This window comes from Bos grunniens, chromosome 19, assembly GCF_055505025.1.
Source record: "Bos grunniens cultivar Pamir isolate PY7600 chromosome 19, Bosgru_T2T1.0, whole genome shotgun sequence".
Classification (NCBI taxonomy): Eukaryota; Metazoa; Chordata; class Mammalia; order Artiodactyla; family Bovidae; genus Bos; species Bos grunniens.
This window is the reverse complement of record NC_141183.1, coordinates 20,657,611-20,684,339: the sequence shown is the minus strand read 5'-3', so window position 1 is coordinate 20,684,339 and position 26,729 is coordinate 20,657,611. Positions and strand designations below refer to the sequence as shown.

Genomic DNA, 26,729 nt, shown 5'->3' with positions numbered 1-26,729 from the left:
GGAGAAGGGCCGAGATGGAGGTGGGGATGAGGGTCTGTGGGCCCTCTTTACCTAACTTTCCTATTCTACCTCCTAAAAAAAATTTCCCTTTACCTTGCCAGTAGAAAAAGAATGGGTTTTGGAATATTATCACTTGGTAGCTACCTGTGGGATCTGAAGAATTTTTTTTTTTAACCTCTCTGAGCCTCGGGTTTTTCATCTGCAAAATGGAGTGAGATAAAAATGCAGAATTCACAGGGTAATGAAGGTGCCTAGCACGCGTGCCTGGAGCAGAATTTGCTGTCTGAAAATGTTAGATTCTTTTTACTTACACTTCTCCCTATCTCCAAGCACCCTCCCTTTCCATCTCTCTTCTTGGATTTTCCAGGATCCCCCAGCCGGCCCCTGTCTCCCTTCCCCCATCTCTGCGGCCACAGTCCCTGTAGCCTCGGGTTATTCAGGGTATTTCCCGGTGGCGGGAGGCTCTCTACCCCCGCCCTTTCGCAGCGGGGCTGAGGCGCGCGCTTGCGCGGGGTCTGGGAAAGCGGCGCGTGCCAGGAGAGCGAGGCTGGGGAAGGGGGGAGGTGAGAGGAGAGAGGGTGGAAGGAGAGGAGAGAACAGCAGAGAAGCAGGAACGGCACCTAGGGAGACAAGAAAGAAGGGCTGGGGGAGAGTGGGAAGAGAGAGGGGTGGGTAAGGGGGAGAGACAGCCATTCGTTGCAAAAACCCAGGAGGATAGCCCGAGCTGGAACTGGAGCCCTAGCCGGAGCCGGGCACTGGAAGGCGGCCGCCGAGACCCGTCAGCCCTGCATGATGCGTTTCCGGCTTTTCTGCATCCTACTCGCCGCGGTCTCAGGAGCCCGGGGCTGGGGCTACTGTGAGTGCCGGGCTCGCAGGCAGGCGGGGTTAGGCCCGGGAGTACGAGGTCTGCAGGGCGGGTCCCGCACCGCATTGCGGCTGGGTGGTCGCGGGTCTCTTCTCGGCCGGCGCGCACTCGTGCGCTTTCATCCTTTGCAGCCTCTCCCCCGCGCTCCGCAATGCAGCTCCGAGGCTGGCGCGCGCGCCCGGGGCTGGGGCTGGGCTCCGAGCTGAAGATAGAGTCGGCCCGGGCGGGGACTTGGGGCTGGGATCCAAGCGTGAGCGAGTGCCGGGTTTGAGGGTTGGGAATAAGAGTGGTACCGGTGACTCGGGCTAGGGTTAAGGGGACTGGGGCTGGGCTTGGAGCTGGCCCAGGGACCAGGGTTTGGGGTTTGCGGCTAAGGCTGGGGCTGGATATGGGGGTTGGGATCCATGCAGTATTTGGTGAGCCAAATCGTATAGATGGTAAGTTTGGACATGGAACTGGTGGTGCTAGGAATGGCTGGGGTTGGGGCTAGGCCTGCATTTGGGCTCCGTGCAGGTTTGCAGGTGCTGCTGAATGGGACTGAGGCTAAGTCTGGGGACGGATTGATGTCTTGGGGTGACTCAGGTTCTGAAAGATGCTGAGGTTTGGGATTGTGTTCTGGGGAGTACTGAACTCCAACTGGTCCTTGGGAGGGTCTGACCTAGGGGTTCCCCCAGGAGGAGAAGGCAGCTTCCCCTCAGTGTGCAGCTGTTGCTGCAGGCCAGGTTGAGCAGGTGGTTTAAGTTAGGGCTGGGTCTGCACTGGGGGGAGTGAAGATCAAGCACCAGTTGCTCAGCGTTCTGGGCCTTTGGAAGGACTGGGAGGGGCCGCCCTGATAAACATGTCTGTTCCTGCAACCCAGACGGCTGCGACGAGGAGCTGGTCGGGCCCCTGTATGCACGCTCCCTGGGCGCCTCCTCCTACTATGGGCTCTTCACTGCGCCCCGATTTGCCCGGCTGCACGGTGAGCACGGTGGTGCCCCATGGTGGGGTGAGGGACTCTGAAGGGCTAGAGGTAAAGGGGGAGCTAGTAGTGAAAGCCCTTGTCCCTTCTGTAGGCATAAGCGGATGGTCTCCCCGGATTGGGGACCCAAATCCCTGGCTGCAGATCGACCTAATGAAGAAGCACCGGATTCGGGCTGTGGCCACGCAGGGCTCCTTTAACTCGTGGGACTGGGTCACACGTTACATGCTGCTCTACGGCGACCGAGTGGACAGCTGGACACCGTTCTATCAGCGAGGGCACAACGCGGTACTCCAGGATCCCTGCACACACACTTGGGAACCTTCCCAACTGTGTGACCTGGGCTGGGCTGGGCACAGGTTTGGGGGAAGTGGGGGGGGAGGTGGTGGTGAGGGCACAGATGAGGAGCAGTGACTTTCACTACAGGGACTCAGTCCAGAAGGACCGTCTGCTTGCCGTGTGTTCAGGATGTGGCCAATTGACAGGGTTTAACAGGTGATGGACAGGGAGGCCTGGCGTGCTGCGATTCATGGGGTCGCAAAGAGTTGGACACGACTGAGCGACTGAGCTGAACTGAACTGAACATACTTCAGGGTAAAATCTGGGAGAGCTTCTTGGAGGAGGCGACATCTGAGTTGACCTTTGAGGAAATACTGGGATGGTGGAGAGGACGCTCTAGGCTAGGGAAACTGTAAAGTCAGGAAGGCGGAGGAGATAAGGACTGTCTGCCTTCCAGAGGTCGAGATTAGCTGGATGCGACAGCTGCGGGCTGGGAGGCTGTGGAAAAGCAAGCAGAGTGTGGGAACGTGGTCACCCCCTCCCCTTGCCCTTAGACCTTCTTCGGTAACGTGAACGAGTCGGCGGTGGTTCGCCACGACCTGCACTATCACTTCACGGCGCGCTACATCCGCATCGTGCCCTTGGCTTGGAACCCGCGCGGCAAGATCGGCCTGAGGCTTGGCCTCTACGGCTGCCCTTACAGTAAGGGTGCGGGGTCGTGGTGGGGGCGGGGCGGGAGACAGAATCCCCTGACCCCCCACCCACCTACGGTCCTTCCTGCAGAGTCCGACGTGCTGTATTTCGATGGCGATGATGCCATCTCGTACCGCTTCCCGAGAGGGGTCAGCCGGAGTCTGTGGGACGTGTTCGCCTTCAGCTTCAAAACCGAAGAAAAGGACGGGCTCCTGTTGCACGCCGAGGGCGCCCAGGGCGACTACGTGACACTCGAGCTGCAGGGGGCGCACTTGCTGCTGCACATGAGCCTGGGTGAGCTCGCGGCCGCGGCGCGGAGCCCCAGGCTCTCCTCCCACGTCCCTTGCCGCACCTCCTCCGCGAAGCCGCGCCCTATTCCTTATCTTCCCCTTCCTTAACTATTTGGACTCATCTGCCTTCTTCGTGTAAAATCTGGTGCTTGCGAAACTCTGGACTGGGAATTAGGACAAGCGGATTCCAGCACCTAGCACCTACCAGCGGTGTGACCTTGGACGAGCACTTCCCCAGTCTGTTTCCTCATTGTAAAAACATTGTATATACGTATACAGGCGCGCGCGCGCACACGCACACGCACGCACACACACACACATACACACACACACACACTCCTGAAGCGTTGTTGTTTTGTATCTCATTCGCTTTCCATAATATGCACATGATGAGGTAGAACCAGCTATCGTGCCCCGTTTTAGTGATAGGAAGACAGAGGCTCAGAGGGATTAAATGACTAAGTCCGTACTTGCCAATGGCCACCGATCCACCGCAGGCTGAGGGTGGTCCAGTCTCTATGTGCCCACCCTCCCTGGCCGTCCTGGGCCTTGAGCAGTTCGTCCTCTGGGTTGCAGGCTGTTGCTCCGCCTGGGGGGTTTGCTGGGCGGTAGGGCCTAAGTGGGGTTCTCCAGGTTCCCGGTCTGACCCTGCCCTACCCCACCCTCAGGCAGCAGCCCCATCCAGCCAAGGCCGGGTCACACGACCGTGAGCGCTGGCGGCGTCCTCAATGACCAGCACTGGCATTACGTGCGTGTCGACCGATTTGGCCGTGAGGCAAATCTCACCCTGGACGGCTACGTGCAGCGCTTCGTGCTCAATGGCGACTTCGAGAGACTGAACCTGGACAACGAGGTGAGCAAAGAGGGGAGAAGCCATTTGGCTAAGTGAGATGCTAGGTAGGCCGGTGGGGGGCGGGGGGCGGCACTTCTTTCAGAGGTAAGACTGTTTTCTGAACATGCTAGCAGGAGTTGGCAAACTCCCAGAAAAGCTTGGGGTTTTGTTGTTGTTGCTGGTGTTAGCATGCCGATTTCCGGGCTCTACCCCAGAGCTGCTGAGATGGAGTCTAGAAATCTGGACTTGGGGGATCAGGCAAGATGAGAAAATTGCCCTCTCCTGGCCCTGATGTGCAGATAAAGAACCCCAGACAGGTTCATCGACTTACCCAAGGGCGTGCAGCCAAGTTGTGGTGGGGTCAGGGCTAAAACCCAAGCCTCAGGAGGCCCAGCGAGCTTCCAGCTTCAATACCGATACTGGGGGAAGGTGTGTCTCAGACCTCAGCCTGAGCGTGGGAAAGTGGACGGGCGGGAGCGCGAGAAAGGCGCGCACTCTGCCGCATCTAGGGAAGCTTACTCCTCACCCCGCCCGCAGATGTTCATCGGGGGGCTGGTGGGCGCCGCGCAGAAGAACCTTGCCTATCGGCATAATTTCCGCGGCTGCATAGAAAACGTCATCTTCAACAGAGTCAACATCGCGGACCTGGCCGTGCGGCGCCATTCCCGGATCACCTTCGAGGCCAGTGGGCAGGGGGATCGGGGAGGACGGGGCATCAAAGCCTCCGGGAACAAGTGGATGGAGCGGGGAGAGATCTTGAGAATCATCTAAAAGCCGAGGAGACTTCTCCCTAGCCAGCTGCTCACGTTGGGGGCGAGGCATCACTGACTCACAGGAGGTGCGAAAGGCCAGCTTCCAACCCCGCTCCCGCCTAGTTAAAAGCTGCGGTCTGGTCTCACCATCTCCTCAGTTATAAATGAAGAGAATACGGTGTGGCGGCCCGGAGTGGCTCGGCCAGGGGTCACACAGCGCAGGGGCTGAGGAGGGACTTGAGGGCTGTTTAGGTATTATGTGGTACCCCCTACTCCAACTCAGGAGCTAATCAGGCGCTCCTGAGATGATCAGGAGATGATGTAGATCAGCGAGAAGAGTCCTGAGGGCTGACTTGGTGGCTGGAGACCTCTCCACACCTGGACGTTTTTCTGGGCGGGGTGAGGTTGGGGAGGTACACCCAGGGAACCTGGCTCCTCACAGAGGCCGGGGCGTGGCATCAGCTTGGGTGCTGATGCATCCTCACTTGGGTCCCCAGGGTAAGGTGGCGTTCCGTTGCCTGGACCCGGTTCCTCATCCCATCAATTTCGGAGGTCCTCACAACTTCGTGCAAGTGCCTGGCTTCCCCCGCCGCGGCCGCCTCGCAGTCTCTTTTCGCTTCCGCACCTGGGATCTCACTGGGCTGCTGCTTTTCTCCTCCCTGGGGGATGGGTTGGGCCACGTGGAGCTGATGCTCAGTGAAGGGCAGGTCAACGTGTCGGTGGTGCAGACCGGCCGAAAGAAGCTTCAGTTTGCCGCTGGTGAGCAGAGGGAGAGGAAGGGGAGGCAAAGGGAGGCCAGAGCAGGGCAGAGACACAGGAGACTGTAGACCTGGACTGAGACCTTTGCATCTCAGAGGGGTGAGGGAGGGAAGGGAGGGAGCCCTGCAGGAGGTCCCAGGATTAGACAGCTGGGAGTTGGAGGGCAGGGCAGATCTGAGGGACTAAGGCTGAGAATCCTGGTACTCCATTTGGAGGGTCCCTGTAGGTATCATTCACTGATGACTTTTGACTCTGTGTCAGCCGCTGGGGTTCCACATAGTGAAGAGAGACATTTGGGGATGTCACCGCTCAGTGTGATAAGTGTAAAAATGGGAAGCACAGAGGCTGCTGTTAGGATAGAGTGGGGTTGCTGCTTCTCCACTCAAGACACTCTTCCAGAGCGTGGTGCCTCCCCCACCCACACTGTCCTCCTGTCCTGTCCAGGGTTCCGCCTGAATGATGGCTTTTGGCATGAGGTGAATTTTGTGGCCCAGGAAAACCATGCAGTCATCAGCATTGATGATGTGGAGGGGGCAGAGGTCAGGGTCTCATACCCACTGCTGATCCGTACAGGAACCTCATACTTCTTTGGAGGTAAGTGGAGGTCAACCTGGCTAGACCCCTGTCTCTGGGTGGGAAGGCCCCATCTAAGTCCACCCAGATAGGGCTACATGGAGAGTTTTGTAGCAGTAAATCTCTCTTGCCCCTCTGGGGCCTTGGGGACTGGAACGTCACTGTCATTGTCTACTGGCCCCCTTCCTTGCTTCCTTCCTTCATGTCTGGCTCTCCCTTGGCATCTCCCTGGGGGAGGGTCGCTGGAGTCTCCCCTGGGGAGGGCCTCACAGGGGTGGTTGCTCCAGGTTGTCCCAAGCCAGCCAGTCGATCGGGCTGCCACTCCAACCAGACGGCGTTCCATGGCTGCATGGAGCTGCTCAAGGTGGATGGTCAACTGGTCAACCTGACTCTGGTGGAGGGCCGGCGGCTTGGATACTATGCTGAGGTCCTCTTTGACACATGTGGCATCACTGATAGGTATCCAGAAGCCCCTCTCCCTCCAAGAGGTGACCCCCTCCAAAGCCCTCTTCCACGGTCTCCCAGTGATGGGAATGGCGTTTCTCAATGATCTCCCTTCTGGTCCCAGCTCCTGAGTCTCCCACCTGGGAATGATTGCTTCTTGACCTCTCACTTCCCAGTTATTCCCTTAAAGTGTCACATGCTCAGAATGGAAATGAAGCATCTGTTTTTGGTCCTAGAGGGTTTTCTTTGGGGGGAGGTGAGGATGGGGATATAAGGCATAATTAATTCCTTTGGGGAAGAGGCAACAATAGTACTTGAGCCCTGAGGCCTGCCTAATGCCCCAGCATTCAGGCTTCTACCTGGCTACTTAAGTGGAGTATGTTAGGTGGGTTCTGGTGCTCTCAGGACCTGGGACTGAAGCTTGTAGGGGTCAGACCCTACTCTGCAGCTCCCCATAAGGTTCCTTCCCTGCGTGCTGACCCCCTCCCCTAGGTGCAGCCCTAACATGTGTGAGCATGACGGTCGCTGCTACCAGTCTTGGGATGACTTCATCTGCTACTGTGAACTGACAGGCTACAAGGGGGAGACCTGCCACCAGCGTAAGCCAGCTGGAGTGTGGGGGAGAGTCTGGGGGAGAGTCAGGAAGTTTCTGGGGATCGTGAGGCCGCTAAAGATGGTGGGGCTGGCCCTTCTAGCCCCCAACCCCATAACTACCTTTTCCCCAACTCACTACCCACCAGCTTTGTATAAGGAATCCTGTGAGGCTTATCGACTCAGTGGGAAAACTTCTGGAAACTTCACCATTGATCCTGATGGTAGTGGCCCTCTGAAGCCATTTGTGGTGTACTGTGATATCCGAGGTAAGTGGCTCTGATTGAGGGGTGATAGGCAGCAGATGATGAACTGTGGGAGTGTGAGGGGGAACAAGGAAGGATGGAAGGGTGGACCGGAGCCAGTAAGATTAAACGGTGGAGGGGTAAATGAGGACAGAGCGGGAAGGGAACATTCAGGAGTTTGTAATCTAGCCTTGCAGCTAGATCTCAGCTTCCTGATCCATTCCAGCTGCCTCATGGCCGGCCTATGATGTTGGAGACTTAGAGCTGGGCTGGCATGGAGCTTCTGGCCTCATGTATTGGCTCTGAATTGCGGCAGTGGTGCTGGAGGCAAGTAGGAAGGTGGGTAGAGAACGCTTCTCTCCAGCCACAGCTCCGCCTCGTCCCCTCCCCCAGAGAACCGGGCATGGACAGTTGTGCGCCATGACAGGCTGTGGACGACTCGGGTGACAGGTTCCAGCATGGAGCGGCCATTCCTCGGGGCCGTCCAGTATTGGAATGCATCCTGGGAGGAGGTCAGTGCCCTGGCCAATGCTTCCCAGCACTGTGAGCAGTGGATCGAGTTCTCCTGCTACAATTCCCGGCTGCTCAACACAGCAGGTTAGGGCTGGGGTGGGGAGGGCAGGGTGAAAGCTGGAGGAGAGACCCATGGGGTCTGGGAGAAGAGCACCAGAGGGCTCAGGAAGTGGTCTGGGCTGGTTGGAAGGGTGAGGGAGGAGCCCTAGGCTAATGGAGGCGGGGCCTGGAAGCTGCCTGCCCCTCTTCCCCAGGAGGCTACCCCTACAGCTTTTGGATTGGCCGAAACGAGGAGCAGCACTTCTACTGGGGCGGCTCGCAGCCTGGGATCCAGCGCTGTGCCTGTGGTCTGGACCGGAGCTGCGTGGACCCCGCTCTGCACTGTAACTGTGACGCCGACCAGCCCCAGTGGTAAGGGGGGGCAGTAGAACAGGGCTTTCAGGATGCTGGGGGCTGCCGAGCAGCAAGGGCTGAGCCACTGCATCCCCACCCCCACAGGAGAACCGACAAGGGCCTGCTGACCTTTGTGGACCATCTGCCTGTCACTCAGGTGGTGGTGGGGGACACGAACCGCTCCAGTTCGGAGGCCCAGTTCTTTCTGAGGCCTCTGCGGTGCTACGGCGACCGTGAGTGGCAGAGACCGTGTGTGCCCTCGCAGGGTCGGCTCTGTAGTTCCAAAGCCCTGACCCACTGGGTGGGAGGGGGGCGGTCTCCAGGACACCCTGCCAGACACCCTGGCTCCGTCGGTGACATGCCCACACCTGTTCCTCTGCACCTGCACCTTCCTCTTGCATGACACGCCTTAGTCTCTCCCTGGGTTCCCCCAGCTGTCCCCCTTTGCCCTGTCGCCTGCCTCCCGCCCTGCTGACAAGGCCTTCCTCCATTTGGTTCTGTAGGAAATTCCTGGAACACCATCTCCTTCCACACTGGGGCTGCACTACGCTTTCCCCCAATCCGGGCCAACCACAGCCTTGACGTCTCTTTCTACTTCAGGACCTCGGCTCCCTCAGGAGTTTTCCTAGAGAATATGGGGGGCCCTTACTGCCAGTGGCGCCGACCTTATGTGCGGGTGGAACTCAACAGTGAGCAAGCAGACACTGTGGGGGAGGAAGATCCCTGGGGAAGATGTGGGGTGGGTGGAGGCTGGGGTAAGTGGCAAGGCCAGATGCCCCTTTGAAAGGAAGCATGGGAAGGGCTTTAGATGGGCCTGGCTTCTAGACCCAGCTCCATCTCGATAGCTGGCTTTGTGACCCTGAGCACCCACTTGGCCCCCCTGGACCTTTGGCCCCTGAGTTGTGAGTGAGGAAGCTGGACTCCTGTGGGTTGGCTGGGGGAGGGGGTGTGGGGCTCCTATTTGATGAGCTATGCTTCTAACCTGAGAGGTGGGGCTGGGAAGCTGGCTCCAGGGATCTGGGAATGTGGGAGAGCAGAGGTATGAGGTTTTAAGCACTTTACGGGTTTTGTCCCAGGCTGTAAACAGACTGGGCTTCCCAGGTGGTGCAAGCTAGTAAAGAATCCACCTGCCAATGCAAGAGACATAAGAGACAGGGGTTCAAACCTCTGGGTCAGGAAGATCTCCTGGAGAAGGAAATGGCAACCCACTCCAGTAATCTTGCCTGGAGAATCCCATGGACAGAGGAGCCTGGGGGGCTACAGTCCATGGGGTCACAAAGAGTCGGACAGGACTGAAGCGACTTAGCACGCCCACGTGTAGACAGATGGAGGGACAGTCAGGGAGCTCCAAAGAGCAGAGAAGAAGGGCTGTGTCGACCCCGTGAGGGCCCTGGGGGCTCTGAGTCCTCTCCCCCCGCCCCTACACTGTCCAGCATCCCGGGACGTAGTCTTCGCCTTTGACGTGGGGAATGGGGATGAGAACCTGACGGTGCACTCAGACGACTTCGAGTTCAACGACGATGAGTGGCACCTCGTCCGGGCGGAAATCAACGTGAAGCAGGCCCGGCTCCGCGTGGATCACCGGCCCTGGGTGCTACGGCCGATGCCCCTGCAGACCTACATCTGGCTGGAGTACGACCGGCCCCTGTATGTTGGTGAGCAGCAACCTGGAGGCAGGTCTGAAGCCTCTGTCACCACCCTACCCTCTCAAGGCCACTCTCCTTGTTTCCAGGAACCCCATCTCTTAGGTCACAATCCCCTCAGCCTCACAGTGAGCCAAGGCCCACCCTTCCTCTCCAGTCCCTGGCATCTTTTCCATTCTTATAGCCCTCCACTGCCTTTGCAACCCCGATACTTTCCCCCATCTCTGCTCTACACCCGTTTCTCCACCTGCCCACCTTCCCCCCAGGATCTGCAGAGCTTAAGAGGCGGCCTTTCGTGGGTTGCTTGAGGGCTATGCGTCTGAATGGAGTGACTCTGAACCTGGAAGGCCGTGCCAATGCCTCTGAGGGTACCTCACCCAACTGCACAGGCCACTGCGCCCATCCCCGCTTCCCCTGTTTCCATGGCGGCCGCTGTGTGGAGCGCTACAGCTACTACACCTGTGACTGTGACCTCACGGCTTTCGATGGGCCATACTGCAACCATGGTCAGTGCTGCTGGTTATGGGAGGAATGAGCCAGAGGGCATCATGGGATGTAGGGAGGGCAAGGAAGGAGGGAGGATGCAGTGTCAGCATCGGGGAAGACTGTGTTCATCCTGCGCTCCTGAGCTTTGAGCTGGGCTCTCAAGCAGTTGAAGCTGCTGGGTGATTCCAAAGGAATAAAGCGGGACAAGGAAGGGATGGCACAGCTAGCTGGCACTACAAGAACAACAGCAACAAAACAAATAACTTCCCCATCTTCTCACTGTCGCCAAGGGAACCCAGGTTGCCCCCCTTGCAAGCATATCCCCATCAGGCTGCACGATGCCCTCCTATGCCATTTCCTAGTTGACAATCGCTGCACACCTAAAACATGTCTACAGCCTGGTTCTTGGTTAAGGTGAGCCTTGACATTCACCATAGCAAGATTCTGTACATACACCAAGAACACATCCTCCCCAAGGCTGGTCTAGGAGGGTGCATGAGCAGGTAGGTCACTGGTGAGATAGGAAGACACAGGGACTAAGGGACCCACAGAAGTCCTTTGGTCTTGGTTTAGAAGTGTGAGTAGTGGCAGGTGGGTTTGTGGTATCTTGATTCTAATTCTGACCCTCCACCTACTATGTATCCTCAGGCAAGTTGTGGCCCGTTTCAGAGCCTTGCTTTCCCCATCTGTAAAGTGCAGGGATTGGATCAGATGATCTTTTCCATTTCTTAAGATTTTAAGATTCCATTCCATGACATAGGGCCTCCAGGGGACCTAAAAGTGAATGGAGATGGGTTGTGGTGTAGCAGAAACTGGGGACACGTGCCAGGTGGTGTGCGTGGATGACATACATAGCGTCTGGAGGTGGGGACGGGCCCTGACTTCACTACCTCTGCCTCAGACATTGGCGGTTTCTTTGAGCCTGGCACCTGGATGCGCTATAACCTCCAGTCGGCGCTGCGCTCCGCAGCCCGGGAGTTCTCCCACATGCTGAGCCGGCCAGTGCCGGGCTACGAGCCTGGTTACATCCCTGGCTATGATACTCCCGGCTACGTGCCTGGCTACCATGGCCCTGGGTACCGTCTGCCTGATTACCCGCGGCCAGGCCGGCCGGTGCCAGGCTACCGTGGACCTGTCTACAACGTCACTGGAGAGGAGGTGTCCTTCAGCTTCAGCACCCAGTCTGCCCCCGCCGTCCTGCTCTATGTCAGCTCCTTTGTGCGTGACTACATGGCCGTGCTCATTAAGGAAGATGGTGAGTTCCCCACGGCTCTCACCCTCCACTCTAGCTTCGTCTGGATGCCTTCCATTCTCATAACTGTTGACCAATACAAGGACTCATGTGCTCTTCCAAGGTGGCGGCTTTGGGGGACTTCCCTGATGCTTCGAAATGCAGGGGCCACAGGTTCCATCCCTGGTCAGGGAACGAAGATCCCATAGGCAGCATGGCGAAGCCAAAAAGAAAAAAAGATGGGGATTCTGGGAGCTGAGGGGAGACCCCCCTCTTCCTTCTTCCCACCCCACAGGGACCTTGCAGCTGCGCTACCAGCTGGGCACCAGCCCCTATGTGTACCAGCTCACCACCCGCCCTGTGACGGACGGCCAGCCCCACAGTGTCAACATCACCCGGGTCTACCGCAACCTCTTCATCCAGGTGTGTGCCAGGGGTTCAGATCATAACCTCATCATCAAGGCTGTGGCAGTGGGAAATGGCAAATGTTCAGCATCTGTAGGGCACATTCCAGTGTACAGAGAATGTTCACATGTAGTATCATGGGACCTCACAGTTGCCCTGTGAGGCAGTTCAGGTAGGCAGCTCTTCTTATCTTCGTTTGACTAGTCACGAAAGGGGCTCTGACAGTAAAGTGGTTTCCCCAAACCACCGTAAGCTGCAAAGACAGGGCTCAAAACCAGTTTGTGAGGTTTTTAATACCAAATCCTGTGTCTGGGCCCAGGACTTGCCTATGTGGGACTGAGTTAGAACCCACCACCAGTCGGGAGAGGAGAGTCCCAGCCTGGTCTGGGCTATGTCTGCTGCTGGTTCGCCCTCTCATCTCCTTTCCCCTCCCCACTCAGGTGGACTACTTCTCCCTGACGGAACAGAAGTTCTCACTGTTGGTGGACAGCCAGCTAGACTCGCCCAAGGCCTTGTATTTGGGGCGCGTTATGGGTAAGCTGGGGTTGAGACGGCATTTGGGGTCGGGAGCTGTGGACTCCTCTGGAGTCCAGAGGAGGGTGAAGGATGGGGAGTGGCAGTGAAGGTGCTGCTAAAGAGAAGTGGGAACCTAGGGGTGGTGAGAGGGGCCAGGGCTGTTGGGAGTCTAAGCCCCCTTCTTTCTGGGCTGCCTCTCCCTCAGAGACTGGAGTGATTGACCCAGAGATCCAGCGCTACAACACGCCGGGTTTCTCGGGCTGCCTGTCTGGTGTCCGATTCAACAACGTGGCTCCTCTCAAGACCCACTTCCGAACGCCTCGACCCATGACCGCGGAGCTGGCTGAGGCCCTTCGTGTCCAGGGAGAGCTGTCTGAGTCTAACTGTGGAGCCATGCCACGCCTTGTCTCAGAGGTGCCCCCTGAGCTGGACCCCTGGTATCTTCCCCCAGGTACATCCCCAGGGACACAGAAGAGGAAGGGAAAAGAGGGACAACAGGGAAAGGAAATGACTCTTAATCTGCAGGAGGCTCCTCCTAACTGGTGCGTTCTCTTTTTTTCAGACTTCCCGTACTACCATGATGACGGATGGGTTGCTATACTTTTGGGCTGTGAGTGGCACCGTCCCTACCCTGACCTCTCATTCTACCCTCTGGCTGTCAGCCTTCCCTCCCTGTCCCGTATCCTCAGGCCTGAGGGGTAGTGAGGGCACTCAGTATATGGTGATGCCAAGAACCGTGACACAGGCTTTGCTGAAGGTAGTTGATAATCAGCTTGGAGATTTTTAAATATTGGCAGATTCTATAGATTTTAATAGAAATGAAATGAAATATTAAAACTGGGCCAAAGTTTTTACAGTGATGTGCCTATCACTGCCTGACTCAATATATCATTTCCATTGCTGGTCACGTCTCTGACTTTATGACTTTGTGGATCAGATAATGTTCACTTCATGATAAGCAGCTTAAGTCATATGCTCCTCTGTTGGGTCATGGCCACACGTTCCCACCAAAGTCAGGGGTTTAATATCTAAAAGGTCCCAGAATTAGGCAGGAACTGTGTCTTAAAGAGTGCTTTACTGCACTATAAAAGAATACATTTTATGGTATGTTAACTATATCTCAATAAAGCCGTTATAAAAAAAATAAGTGGGGCTAAAGCTAAGGGATGAGGAAACAGGGGTAGAGTAACATCCAGAAAGATGAGAAATTGGTGTAAGTACCAAGGATGTTGAAAGAGAGTATTAGAAATAGAATTCTATTATTAGAAAAAGAAATTTATTAAACTTTACATATACCATATGAGAAACAGAAATTCTAATATTAGAAACAGAATAGAAGCCAGGGCTTTAGACCAACCAGACACATCAAGAATAGCTTGATGTGGTTGTACAGCTGATGCTGTCGGACACATATGCTTTAGGCCAAAAGGATACATGTGTGTCTGTGTATAGGTGAAACCCAGAGATCTGCCCTGAATTGTTCCTTTTTTCTCTTTCAGTTTTGGTGGCCTTCTTGCTGCTGGGACTGGTGGGAATGTTGGTGCTCTTCTATCTACAGAATCATCGCTACAAGGGCTCCTACCACACCAATGAGCCCAAGGCCACACATGATTACCACGCTGGCAGCAAACCTCCCCTGCCTACTTCAGGCCCGGTCCCGGCCCCAGCCCCAGCCTCAGCCCCGACCCCAACACCAGCTTCCACCCAAGTTCCAGCTCCAGCTCCAGCTCCAGCCCCAGCCCCAGCCGCAGCCCCAGCCCCAGCCCCTGGCCCCCGGGACCAAAACCTACCCCAGATTCTGGAGGAGTCCAGATCTGAATGAATCAGGAGAGGGGCTTCAAGGACCAAGCCCGTCTCCTCCGAATTCCCCAATCCCGCCTCCACCCATCCTCGCAGGGACATGTGGCTCCTCTTAGCTGGCTCTGCTCATCTAGAGGATTTCCCTCCTGCCAAGTCTGGTGGGCAGAGCTACAGATGGGACCAAAGGGAGTGGCTGAGCCTCACTGCCTAAAACCAATGCCCTGCCCATCCCCATTTCCCCAGGCTCCTGGTTGTTTGCCTGCCCCAAAGAAGCCTCGTGGGGTTGGCCCAGGCCTTTCCTGCCAGTCCTGTCCCAGCTACGGCCAGGGATTAACACCAGAGTGCAGGGGAGATTAACCACCTCCCTTCAAATATTCAATCTCAGCAGGGACAGATGTGTGGGATTGCAGGGGCGCACAGGGCATGGGGGGAGGCTGCTCAATCATACCCCCCAGCCTCCCCCCTCCCCTGCAGAACATCTCCCACCTGCTTCCCCTCAGTTGGGGGTTAGGAGGGCTTCATTGCTGCCCCTCTACCCCCCTTTGCTGTTTTTTACAGAGACTGAGAGGCCTCGCTTTAGCACCTTAGTACCTCCGCTGCTTTACACGCTTTAGCCAAAGCCATAAAAAAACTTGCAATGTAGAGAGAATAATGCAGACACTGACTAGCCAGCCCTCTACTCTTCCTCCCTCCTCCAAGATATGCAATAGCCTTGGTGCCTGTCCAAAGGCTTGGCCCCCCTCTCCAATGCATGAGGAGCCCTCTTTCCTCCGCTCAGAGATGCTGCTTCATTTGTCTAGGAGGTCATATCCTTTATATATATTTTTTGTTGCAAAGTCTCTCTCTAGAGAAACTATATATATCACTCTAATTTTTTTAAATTATCAGTTTATATATAAAAGACAAAATCAATTGACTGTCCTGTTCTGTGCCCAGTGTGCTTCTCCTATGTTGAGAAGCCCAGTGTGCTTCTCCTGTGTTGGAAGTCTCATGAGGTCTGCTGGTCACTCACCCAAGCCTGATCAGCCTCCACTCTGAAGCTGTGCTCTCAGTCTCGGAGCTGTTCTAATAAAGCAGAGTGACAGAGCTCCAGTCTGTGTGTGGTAGTTGGCGGCGTGGCTAGCGGATAAGCGGGATGACTTTCAGGGAACTAATCTGACAGCTCCAGAATCTTTCATGGGGAGCGCTTGGAATCCCGGCATCGCCTGCTGGAAGGCTGCTTGGTTCTTGCCAACCCCCTGCCCCAGATCTCCCCCAACCCTGGTCTCCGTGGACAAGTGGAGATCAGAATACTCAAGCTTCCCCGGATCCTTCCAGGGTTCATCCCTGGACCCCAAAGCACACAGCACACAACTTGCCAAAATGGATTCTACCACTTTATTCAGATAAGAGGTCACAAGCCACAGGACTTTAAAGTGCGTGAAATTCACTGGCAACAGAGCCGCACATATACCAGCCTCCCCCATCATCCCCACCACCTCACTCCATCCATCATTACTTGTCTGGGGGGGGGGGAGGGGTTAAGACCCGTCATTTAAAGGTGGGGGAGATCAGGGGAGAGGATGGGAATGCTGGAGCAACAGCAGTAGGTAGTGGTCTGACACAGGGGAAAGAGGGGGTCAACCACAGTGATTCTGCACACTGAGGGAAGGATAGGGTCAGTCTAGCCTTTCAAAGGCTGGATGTCAATTTTTCCCCATCTACTCCTCATAGCAAGCCCCAGACTGCATTTCAGACAGTCCTAACCCTCCTTTCTCTGTCTCTGGTTTTTTTCTCTGTGAGTAATTTGGAGCCCACAGTCCAGCTAGAGGGTGTCCCCTATACACAATGCATACAAACCACAGCAGATGTAGATTTCAGAAGCATGGCAGGGTCTGGCCCCGTCGGGTGGGAAGAGGCTTCTGTCAGGAACCGGCTGGGCGTGTGCTCAGTGCTGAGTGCCTGTGTGCCCACTAGTGTGGTGAGTGAGGGTATGTGAGTGAGTGTGTGTGTGTATGCGTGTGCACGCGCATGTCCCACAGAAATCCCTAGGTGACAGTTTGGTCAGAGGGAACCCTACTCCTTGCTTCACAGGGACAGCCAATGGGGTTAGAGGAAGGGGGTGGTCAGCACAGACCAGGGAAGAGAGGCTCTGACTCCCCACAGAGAAGGGAGAAGCCGGCTCCCTTATCTAATACACCCTAGGCTAGTCTATACCTGCCCATTTCTCTTTCTCTAGCACAAAGCTCCTTATTCCCTGCAGCTCAGCAGCAGCCATAGACACAGGGGCGGTTCTTAGGGCTGGTGCCATTCTCATTCAATTCTGCTGTTTCAAGGCAGTTCCTTCTGCCTCCACCAGGACATGAGATAGAACTGGAGAAGAATCTTCCACCACCTCCTCCCCGCTCCCTCAGGAAAGAGATTTGGGCAGGGACCCCCGAGACCTTAGCTCAAACTCCACCTCAATCTCCAGACCTTCTAAAGGAAATAAAGTGCTTCCATGAATCCCAGAGAGAATGTCACTATGAACTGGCACAGGTGGCCGGCCTGCTTCTTCTCAACATTTAAATACCCTCTGCCAGTCTGCCTGTGTGGTGCCATCCTAAACACATGGAACCTGGGAGCTCCTCGCCCACCTCCAAACACAGAGTGTCAACTCATCCTTTCCAACAGCAGGGATTCCAGGCAGGAAAGTGATCCACCAACAACCTTCCACTTCTCTAGTCCAGGCCTGCACCCCACTACCCGGAAGACGGGAGCAAAAGCGGCCCCATATTCCCAGCCTCTAAGGGAAACGAAAGGCCTGAAAACAGCTACATCTGCAGGGAACAAGAGCGTCATACCCAGGTTGCGCCACCCCTCCAGTTCTTCAGCAGCAGTGAAATGCCCACCTGTTGTTGCCAAATCAGAATTTTGGAAGGGGTCGACAGGGCACTGGTATCTGCTCTCGGGAATCTGAAAACATACCCATTCGTCTCCAGAGTACACACAGAGGGTGCCCCAAAGCCTGCTGGGCCCCAAGCTTAGCAGTTTATTATTGTCATCAGGCTGGTTCTCACTGTCTGCAGAAGGATGGATGGCACTCAGCTTTCTTTCTCCCAGCCTTGAAGAGCTTTTCTTAGAACCCACACTCTTTCAGTTTGAAGCATGTCAGGGGGAAAGAGGTAGTAGTCAGGTGCCCCATCTCCCCTCTGAATTCAGTCTGCTCTGCCCGCCAGGCTCATCTTTAACCCTGACCACTCATAGGCTCCGGGTACCAAATTTCACTGAACCTGTCCTCTCCTGGTCTCAGGACCACAGAGAGATCTGCTGGTGATCCAACTACAGGAAGGATCCTTGACTTGGAAAGTTAGGCTAATGCTTGTTAGGAACCGTCCAAGGTGACTCCTGAGGCCCACAGCCTGGGGAGCCATTAAGAACTCAAGCAAACGTCACCCGCCCCCAGCCTGTACTCTCTTCCTCCAAGGCCTGAGACGCAGTCTCCCACTGGTGCAACTCTCTCTCCTGGGGGCCCAAGCCCTAGCCCCCTGTCTCCCCTCTCGCTGAGACAGTTCTGTCCCCGCTGGACACAGGTGAGGCCTCACTACAGAGGGAGCGGGTGGGGGTTTCTCGGTGTAGGAGACACATAGTGCAGGAAACTCGAGCAGCAGTGGTGTGTGCATGAAAGCAGGACAGGGCCGCGACCATAGCGCTGGCGAGGGGCCCAAGAGGCCTAAAGGACATCCGTCTCCCGCTCGATCCCCACGTACTTGAGGGCATCAGCTTGGCTGTACCTGTCCCAGGGCAGGAGGAGGAACCAGGTCACTACAGAGGCCTTTGTGATTGAAGAGATGAAGCCCCTCCCATTTCACTTCCCCTCCCCATCCCATACAAGGCTCGTGCTTCAGAGGCGAGGCACCAGAGAGCACCACAGAGAAAAAGCCTTGGTCACCATGAAACCTCCCCCTTCACCCGTGTCACTCACCCTCAGTCCCCCAGATAAATTTCAACAGCCACCCCCTCTGCCCTTTGGGCCACCTCCCTAGGACTATTCCTGGCTGCCTCACCTGTAATCAAAGAAGAGCTCTTCGCCAGCTTGAATTGCCCTCTTGGCAAAGATCCCAATTCGATGATCCCCATTCACCATGACCACTGAAATAGGATAAACCCAGGGCTAGATTCCCAGTCACTTCAAGTCAATGATCAGCAGTGAGTCTGGGCCGATTTTCTCCAAATTCCCAGTGAAAACACACATGAAGAGGAATCAGAAAGTCATCAATGAAGGTAGAAGTCTCTATGCTTTTAGATCTGTTATTTTGGCTAGTGACACAGGGAAAGAATTATCTTCAAAAGAGTCACGTTAGGAAAAAAGGTTTATAATGTATTCAGTCAAAAAAGCAGATTAAAAAACCAAGACAGAAAGGCTCAAAATGATATTAGACATTAATCATGATTATCTTTGGACAAAGAAATAATTCAGTTATTAAAAAAAAACTGAACTAATGGATAGAAATCAGAGTAAATGAAGCATCCATCATCTACCCCACCTCCCAAGTTACTGGGAACTCACCTTTGGCATAACAGTTGGGGTTCACCGAATGGTTTGCAAATCGAATTTTGTTTCCTTTCCGGGTAGCATCCACTACAAAATCTATAAAGGAAACCAGGGGGACTATGAGCTTACCAGGCAACTCTACATCTTCCTGAGCCCGAATCTGAAGTCAACTAAACTGGAACAATACAATGCAGGGGAAACCCTGAGTCCCAGCACACTAACTGGAGCTAGAAACAGCCCCTCATGGAAGCACTCCCGGCGGGTTCCCTTCCTCTTTCGGGAATCACAGACCTCCCCTCCCACCTACTGGGAAGGGAGATTTCTGACGTATAAGTGCTCAGGGCTCTGAAACAAACACAACCCGGAAATGGAGGTTCTCCCAGAGCAAGCAAACTGTGGCTCCTGGAGTCTCTGAGTTCAGTCTTACCACTGTGCTCTAAGCATCGGCTGGAAGACTCAGGGCTGGTCTGAACCTGAACGATACCAGGGGAGTCTGGTAGGAAGACCTGCCTGAGACCACATGGGGATGAAAGAGAGACTCCCTACCGTTATTGAGGTTGAACAGGAAGCTGGACATGTACTTGTCATAGACCTTCCCTCGTCGATCGGCCTCATCCTGAGAGATGAGCTGTAGAGACAGACAAGGAACAGATACTGGAGATGTAGCTGCCTGCTCAGGGCATGGCACTCTGCCTCTAGAAAGGGCCAGGAAGGGGCTTATGGAGGACGACAAGAACAGTAGTCAGAGGGGGAGCTCAGCTAGTTTCATCCCAATCCCTGCACAGGCTAACCAACACTGAGACAGACCAGAGTCCCCCGCCTGCCTGGCCCCCTTGTGTAGCCTGAGTTGCCAGAAAGTCGAAGAAAGAGTGGTTTGTTTCAGGATTGCAAACAGTTCTGTGGGATCCCCCGAGAGGCCACATGAGAACTTGGCTGAGTTATTTAGAGATTAGTTCACAGAAGTCTGGCCCACAGAAAATCAGAGTTTCTCATCAGTATCTCTCCATATAAGAATGTGGGCCAAACCGATAGCACTCACCTCACCACAGTATTCAGAAATGAATTCATTCTTCTGCACAGACTCCTTAATGAAGGTGCCCCATCCGGCCACATCTGAGGGGGCCAGCAGCAGGTGCTGGGGAACAGGGAGTCAAACCTCAGATTACAGGGCGTGTGCGAGCCGGGGGCGGGGGGAATGTGTGCTGGGCGTGCACGTGGGCTGCGGGGAGCAGGGTGGAAAGAACTAGCAACTGTAAGAGGATCTGAAAACAGAAAAAGGTCTAAGCCATTGTGTTCTGGTGGGAGGTGATGAAGAGAGACATGACACCTCTTCCTCCAGCCTAGGAAATCTCCTACACCTGACCCTGCGGAACTCACTGCAAGTGTCCACAGAAAACAGACACTGTCAATGACATGGCCTCTTCTCTGCTCCTCTCAGTCTGGCCAAGTCAGGGGATTACTTCTCTAATCCCTCAAGGGGACCAAAGGTTTGATGAACTCAGGAAATGTGTGTCTGTCAGGAATCACCAACACTGGTGTACAAACCACCTAAGGAACCAGTAGACAGAGGCTGCTCAGATCTTCAGTCCTTCCCACCTGACCTGGCCTGGAGTCCTGGGAAAAAGCCCTCACCTTTTTGAGGCCACGTTGAATGCTGCAGTTCTTACAGGAAACCACCTTGCAGTCCCAGTGCTCCGAGGCCCCACAGGTGAGGCACAGGTCAGGGTCACACTCGCGCACCGCCAGGTAGCATGGGCACTGCTTGGTATTGCACTGGGTCTTACAGCGACAGCCGGGAAAGCGATTCTGACCTGCGCGGGATGACAGGGAACGTCAGGGAGAGAAGCAGGCTGATGCTGGGGCTCCGGTTTGACTCAAGAGACAGTGGGGAAGTCAGTGTTATGGGTTCAAGGATATTTGGCAAATAACAGAGAAACTGCCTTCCCAATAATCACATGTTGTTGTTATTATTTAGTGGCTCAGTCATGTCCAACTCTTTGCGACCCCATGGACTGTGGCCTGCCAGGCTCCTCTGTCCATGGGATTTCCCAAGCAAGAATACTGGAGTGGGTTACCATCTCCATTTCCAGGGTATCTTCCCAACCCAGGGATCAAACCTGCATGTCCTGCACTGGCAGGCGAATTCTTTATCTGGGTAGTCCCAATAATCACAGACTCAAGTGTTTTTCAGAGAAAACAGAGCACCTCCCAGCATTCACGTCTGAGTCAGAAAAGCAGGTTTGATTCTGGAGAAGTGTTTTCTAGAGAATCCCTAACAATGCTCTCCCCTTACCACCTCCACTTTGTTGGGAGAATTTGGAAGGTAGGTGAACAGTGCTCCAGAGAAGCAGAAATCAGTGCTTTTCACTGGTAAATCCTCACCATCAAAACAAGAATCATTTTGAGAACATAATGCATCCGTTCTATGCTATCGTCCTCCACCCACTGCCCTCCCAGCACAATCACCCACCCCTCTATTGTGGTTAAGATTGCTATCTTGTGTTACAAAGTACTTCCAGCACAACTGCCTGGGTACCCAGGTCTGCAAGCTCTGGGGGCTGCCACCCAACTGCTCAGCCTCAGTGGGGGCGGGCAGGCAAGGGTAAGAAGCGAGAGAAAAGCACGCTTGAGTCTCTGTCCCACCCTCTGCTGACATCCAGATTGACCTGAGGCTAAAACTCCAGATAGGAGACTAAAACAGACACACACAGAGCTATAACCCGTATACGTTGTAAAACAACATCCTGGAAAGGGAGGCTGTATTTACACCTTAAGGTAAAAGATTCTCACATTTCTTAATGCTGCCCTAGAAGGTGAAGCTGGAAAAGCAGCTTATTTCAGTGTAACTGTGGCTTTTAGAATCATAACCTCAGGATTTTTAAAAAAATGACTTCCCCTGATCTTAAAGATCTTGTTTCCTCTGTAGAATGCTTTAAGTGCCACACAGAGGGTATCGGAAGGCCTATAAGCAGAGAAGGGTGCGAGGGGAGGGAAACCTGGGCTGCTTAGGTTGACAACTATGGCCAACAGAGAACTCTTACAGTCGGGGTTGCACTGGCAGAACTTCTCACAGAAATTCTGAGTCATGATGCAGGGGCACGTGCTGTCACAGGGGCGGTCCGGGTGGTCGCAGGGCTGGTAGTTGTACACCTGGGTGGAGGAGTTATCTAAGAGAGAAAAGAACACACTACTGTGGCCACTGGTTCTGACCAACCTGGACATGCATTTAGTACCTGACGTGAGAAGCAATCACAGGGGTGGTGGTCCATAAGCTACAGTGGAGTGATCTGCTTTGTAGGGAGAGTGTGGAAATGGTGTGATTACAGGGCAGTTATTTTAAACACTAAATGAGGGGACTTCCCTGCTGGTCCAGGGGTTAAGACTGCTTCCATGGCAGGGGGTCTGAGTTCAATCTCTGGTAGAGGAACTAGGATCCCACATGCCACTTGGCCAAAAAAATTAAACAAATACCGCCCCAGAACACTAAATGAAGCCTAGAACCCTGTATATGGCTCACGATGAAAGTCAGAGACCACAGGCCTGTGACTGTATCTCCTGAGAGGTCTTCTCAGCTGCAGCGAGGAGCTGAGCTGTCACCAGCTGTTGCAGGGGGGACCTGCAACGTGCGGAAGCCATGCAGGGTCAATAAGTGCAGCCACAGGTGGGGCAGGGGAAGGGCGGCCACAGGCTGCAACCTGAGCGCAGCGCCCCAGTGGAACTTACCTTTCTTCAGCTGAATTTTCCGGCAGTGTGCAGCCCACAACCTGCAAGAGATGGTACAGCTCAGGGTTGTGGCCCTGGGGAACTCTGCAGATTTGGGTAAATGATAGCATGACCTCCTTTGGGGGACTGCGATCTGATCACTGGGATCCTCCCCAAATCCCTTCACAACAGGCCTGGATGCCGGTGCACAGAAGCTGGAGCCCACTTTACCTGCAGCTGGCCTCTGGCTCAAGATTTAAACAAAAACAACACATCCCACCCATAAACAAACATACATAAAAAAAAAACAAAAACAGATGCAAGACCAGACCAAACCCTCTACATCTACTAAAATGCTACTGTTTCTCCATTTCTCCTCTCCCCTGCCCTCCCTCTCTTTGAGGAGGTGGAGATGTGGGGGCATTTCAGGATGGGGAGGTGGGAAGACTTTTCAGAAATCTGCTCTGAGTGAAGGAATTGAAAGGGAGATGCCACAGGGATTTCCTTCTATATCTGGAACCAGTGTCAGTTTTTTAGGGAACAAAGCCAGATGGAGTGTTGGATGCAAAAAAAAAAAAAAAAAAAAACTTCCAACCCTAAGCAAAGGTTAGCTAGAAGACAGTGTTATTATGCAACTTAGAGATACAAGTGCCAAAAACAGAACAACAAAACCCTGGTCAGAGTTGAGAAGTGAGTGCAGTGGTAATAACAACCCAGTGAGAAGAAACGGCCTCAGGGTGGAGCCATGAGGCCAGTTTACATCCTGCTGGCCGGGAGCTTAAAAATCAATTATTTCATGGTCCACAGCACTGCGGGACAAGGGAAGGGCTGATTCAAGGCACAGATTGCAGGGAGCACTGAGGAGACTGGCCCTCCACTGAGTGATGCTGAACTGCTGGGCAGTGGCTGCAAAGGGAGGCAGCAGCGAAGCCCTAGGGCAGGTCAGGGCACAGGGAACAGTCTGGCCACAGAAAGCCTTCGGTCCAACCCTTGCCTGTGCTTTCTCTTCTTCTTCTGCGAGGGGTTCATAAGCTCATCTGTGGGCAGCTTCAGGATAAGTGACTCTTTGACTGCAAACTGGAAGACCTGGAAGAGAAATCCAACAGGACCTGTCACTTCTTGAGCTGAGGAGTCAGATAAGTGACCTAGGCAGGTGCTGGTTTCTGGAGAGCTTGTGGGCAGATGACTGAGCATCTTTAGCAGGCATAGACAGAGCAGCACGGGGACACAGGGTTGCTGTTTCTGAAGTTCTTTGTCTTTGGTTGTGTTTTTGGTTTTGGTTTGGTTTGGTTTTTGGCCATGCCATGTGGTGTGCAGGACCTTAGTTCCCTGTTCCCTGACGAGGGATTGAACCCATGCCCCTGGCATTGGGAGCAAGGAGTCTTAACCACTGGATCACCAGGGAAGTCCCTGAAGTTGATTCTTAAATGTTTATCCTGACTGAGCACAGGTAGTTTTCCTGGTCAGTCTCTTTCATCTACTGCTCTGCCTTTCAAGCCCAGAGGGAGTCAATTCTTACCAAGAGTATCTGCTTCTTATTAGGAAGGGCAGTGTTGTATATCTTGTGTAACTGAGTCTGATGTGACCTGAGGTACCACCCGGCTAAGCACTAGCTCCCTCTGTTGGCATAAAGATGTTAGAGCCTTGACTATTTTAGTAGGACAGCATTTCAGGAAGGCCTGGTCCCTTTTAACATGCTGTTTCCCTTAGAACATTTGTTTTTTAGCTTTTTCTTTTCAGTTACAGGCCTTCTTGCAGTTCCATGAAAACTGTGAATCTTATTTTCAGGAAAATAACACACAAAAATTGCTTTGTACACAGTTTTCAGGCTTTTAGGTAAAAAACCTGTGCCTTGGGGAGATAGGTATGAGATCCAAAAAGAAAGGAATAGGGGACACAGTTTTTCAAGGCATGAGCCCGCTGTGTCTCCTTTTGCCTGGCACAGCAATAAAGCTATTCATTTCTACTTCCTCCAAAAAGGCCTCTCATGCCTTCTGAGATGGCTCATACTCCATCTATGGAGTGTTTTCCCCTTGAGTAAACCTTCTTTCACTTAAAAAGAAAAGAAAGCAAAGGGCACTTCAGCTCATGGTTCTACTACTTGTTCTAAGTAGAGAGTACATGAAGAAAAGATTGCAGAGACTCTTCTGGAAAGTGGGGAGCTAAGTGAGGAGGGCTCAAGCTCTGGTGTTCCTGTTTGGACCAGTTGGCCCCAATACCTGACTCCCTATCCCTGTGCTTCAGTCTGTCTGCTCCCTGTAGGCTTCTCCCACCTTCAGAACATCAGAAGCTGCTATCAGATGGCGATTCTAGTGATGATGTGAGTGAGATGCACACGGTCCAGACACAGCCATTAGGGGTGGTAATTAGGAAATCTAATGATAGAACATTTGAAGAATAAAGCAGCTGAGAAGACTGATTGGGGGGACGGTGGCAGCTGTAGCCACAGAAGCAGGAGCAGGGGTGTGAGATAAGAAGATCCCCAGAAGGACCCAGGAGTGCTTTCCAGGAAATGGGTCCACATTTAGAAAGAAACGGAGAAGAAAATAGCCACCCACTCCAGTATCCTTGCCTGGAGAATCCCGTGGACAGAGGAGCCTGTTGGGCTGCTGTCCATAGGGTTGCAGAGTCGGACACGACTGAAGCAACTCAGCATGTATGCATGCATTAGAAAGAAAGGCAAGAACACCTCTGCCTCCACCAAAAAAAAGAAAAAACCTGAGAGAGGGTAGAAACATCCAGAAGAGTTAGATAGTGGCTAGAGACAGAAATACGAATTCAGCAAGGACAGCAGATCCTAAGTATTGCTAGGCCTGGCATTTGCAGAAAGCCCTCCAAGTTTGGGGAATCCACCTCCTGGTCCAGAAGCACAGGCTCACGAAGGACTGAACCTAAGACAGCTTCTGTCCAGACAGGCAGCCTTACAAAGTGATCAAAGGGCTCCCAGGGCAAGGACTTGTTCCCGTCCCCTTCAGACAGTACCTGCTTGCATGTCTTAGTCCCCAGAAGTCTGGCTATTGAACAGAAGTTGTTGAAGTAGGTGCCATGAAAGACTCGAAAAAGAGATTCTTCAGCCCCAGTCCACTCCACAGGTTCTGAGGGTGCTTCCACGACACAGAGCTGAGGTGGGGCTGGACTCGCCTTCTGTTTCGTGGGCGTCTGACAGCGAGAGTTTGCCTCTAAGAGAGAAAGGAATGAGAGAAACACAAGAAGCTGTGCAGCTGGCCTCAGTGGTTTGCTACAAGCTCAGCACTTCATTCTACACCAAAAGGTAGAAGAGTTAGGAACAAAAATATTCCCTGTCTCTACTGCTTACAGGTGAACCTGTGGAAAGAATGAACAATTTAAAAAGGTAGTAATGTTAACCGTTATGGCATGATCCTGGGTTTACCTTGTGTAGCAAGAAGAGATCATTTTCTGCTCACTGTACCTGAAGAACTGGAGGCCCAGTCATTGCCAGTGTCCCTGTCGCTGTCCCCTTCTTTGGTCTCAGCCACAGCAGAGGCTGAAGTGTTGGAGCAGGAAGCATTGACCACGTGGTGCCTTCGCCGGCGACGCCCGGAGCACTTGGAGCGAGGGTTGTGCAGCATGGCGTACTCCTTTGCTCCTTCCTGCAGAGGCCATGTTACAGTTAGGAAACAGAAACAGGCCACCATATTGGTCCCATCATCACAAACCATCTTCAATATCTGTGCTAACTTGCACCTTGACACTTATTTTTTTCCTCTGTACCATATATGACCATGTGATAGCTTCTTAACAAACATCTTAAAGCTTACACACTTGTATCTCTTGACAAAGAGCTGCCCTATAATATAATCTTTATAAAGATATAATCTTTATATATTATGCACAGATGTTTCTATGCATCTTTGACTATCCAGAGAGTCGTTATCTTATACTCATTTGCTCACAAGCTGACTGGAATTTGAGAATACATTCTCCTGTAGATGAGAAAATGAGGGATGTGCTGACAGCATGCAGCTAATTATTCCAGAGCAGGTACAAGAATCAGGGCCCTTCATCCCCAGGCCTCACTGTTCTTTATGTTTTACCACAATTGTCTCTGTTTCAGTAAGAAAATATATAATCCTTAAATTTGTATAATATTACCACTCAATTCGTCATGTATGGATGTGAGAGTTGGACTGTGAAGAAAGCTGAGTGCCGAAGAATTGATGCTTTTGAACTGTGGTGTTGGAGAAGACTCTTGAGAGTCCCCTGGACTGCAAAGAGATCCAAC

At 53.6% G+C, this 26,729-nt stretch overlaps 2 protein-coding genes across 8 annotated transcripts in view; one reads left to right on the top strand and one right to left on the bottom strand.

Moving 5' to 3' along the window:
• Positions 1–565: 565 nt before the first annotated feature.
• Positions 566–15,358, top strand: CNTNAP1 (contactin associated protein 1). 2 transcript variants are annotated; one of them, XM_086357581.1, is made up of 24 exons: positions 566–856; positions 1,725–1,826; positions 1,921–2,114; positions 2,660–2,807; positions 2,889–3,092; positions 3,757–3,941; positions 4,458–4,601; positions 5,170–5,431; positions 5,876–6,025; positions 6,292–6,463; positions 6,941–7,047; positions 7,189–7,308; positions 7,678–7,881; positions 8,052–8,208; positions 8,296–8,423; positions 8,694–8,879; positions 9,624–9,845; positions 10,100–10,339; positions 11,221–11,574; positions 11,846–11,973; positions 12,396–12,489; positions 12,677–12,922; positions 13,034–13,081; positions 13,971–15,358. In XM_086357581.1, exons 1-24 carry the CDS (start codon positions 790–792, stop codon positions 14,291–14,293), a joined length of 4,185 nt encoding a protein of 1,394 aa, XP_086213707.1. In that variant the 5' UTR covers positions 566–789; the 3' UTR covers positions 14,294–15,358. The 2 variants fall into 2 exon arrangements, with proteins under 2 accessions (XP_086213707.1, XP_086213708.1); XM_086357582.1 differs by lacking the exons at positions 566–856; positions 1,725–1,826; positions 1,921–2,114; positions 2,660–2,807; positions 6,292–6,463.
• Positions 15,359–15,634: 276 nt separating this feature from the next.
• EZH1 (enhancer of zeste 1 polycomb repressive complex 2 subunit) overlaps positions 15,635–26,729 on the bottom strand; it is a 31,545-nt gene continuing 20,450 nt past the window's right edge. For all 6 annotated transcript variants that reach the window (XM_086357598.1, XM_086357596.1, XM_086357597.1 and 3 more), the window contains 11 exons: positions 25,917–26,097; positions 25,469–25,665; positions 23,481–23,572; positions 22,508–22,548; positions 21,826–21,951; positions 20,417–20,595; positions 19,824–19,919; positions 19,331–19,412; positions 18,800–18,880; positions 18,297–18,381; positions 15,635–18,023 (listed from right to left, as the gene is read on the bottom strand). In XM_086357598.1, the coding sequence (XP_086213724.1) occupies positions 17,963–18,023; positions 18,297–18,381; positions 18,800–18,880; positions 19,331–19,412; positions 19,824–19,919; positions 20,417–20,595; positions 21,826–21,951; positions 22,508–22,548; positions 23,481–23,572; positions 25,469–25,665; positions 25,917–26,097 (1,221 nt within the window). In that variant the 3' untranslated portion in view covers positions 15,635–17,962. The remainder of the gene's footprint in view (positions 18,024–18,296; positions 18,382–18,799; positions 18,881–19,330; positions 19,413–19,823; positions 19,920–20,416; positions 20,596–21,825; positions 21,952–22,507; positions 22,549–23,480; positions 23,573–25,468; positions 25,666–25,916; positions 26,098–26,729) is intronic.

Coding starts and splice junctions, on each gene's coding strand:
- CNTNAP1 (XM_086357581.1), top strand. CDS start 790: ATGATGCGTTTCCGGCTTTTCTGCATCCTACTCGCCGCGGTCTCAGGA. Junction 857..1,724: donor AGCCCGGGGCTGGGGCTACT/GTGAGTGCCGGG, acceptor CCTGCAACCCAG/ACGGCTGCGACGAGGAGCTG. Junction 7,882..8,051: donor CCGGCTGCTCAACACAGCAG/GTTAGGGCTGGG, acceptor CCTCTTCCCCAG/GAGGCTACCCCTACAGCTTT.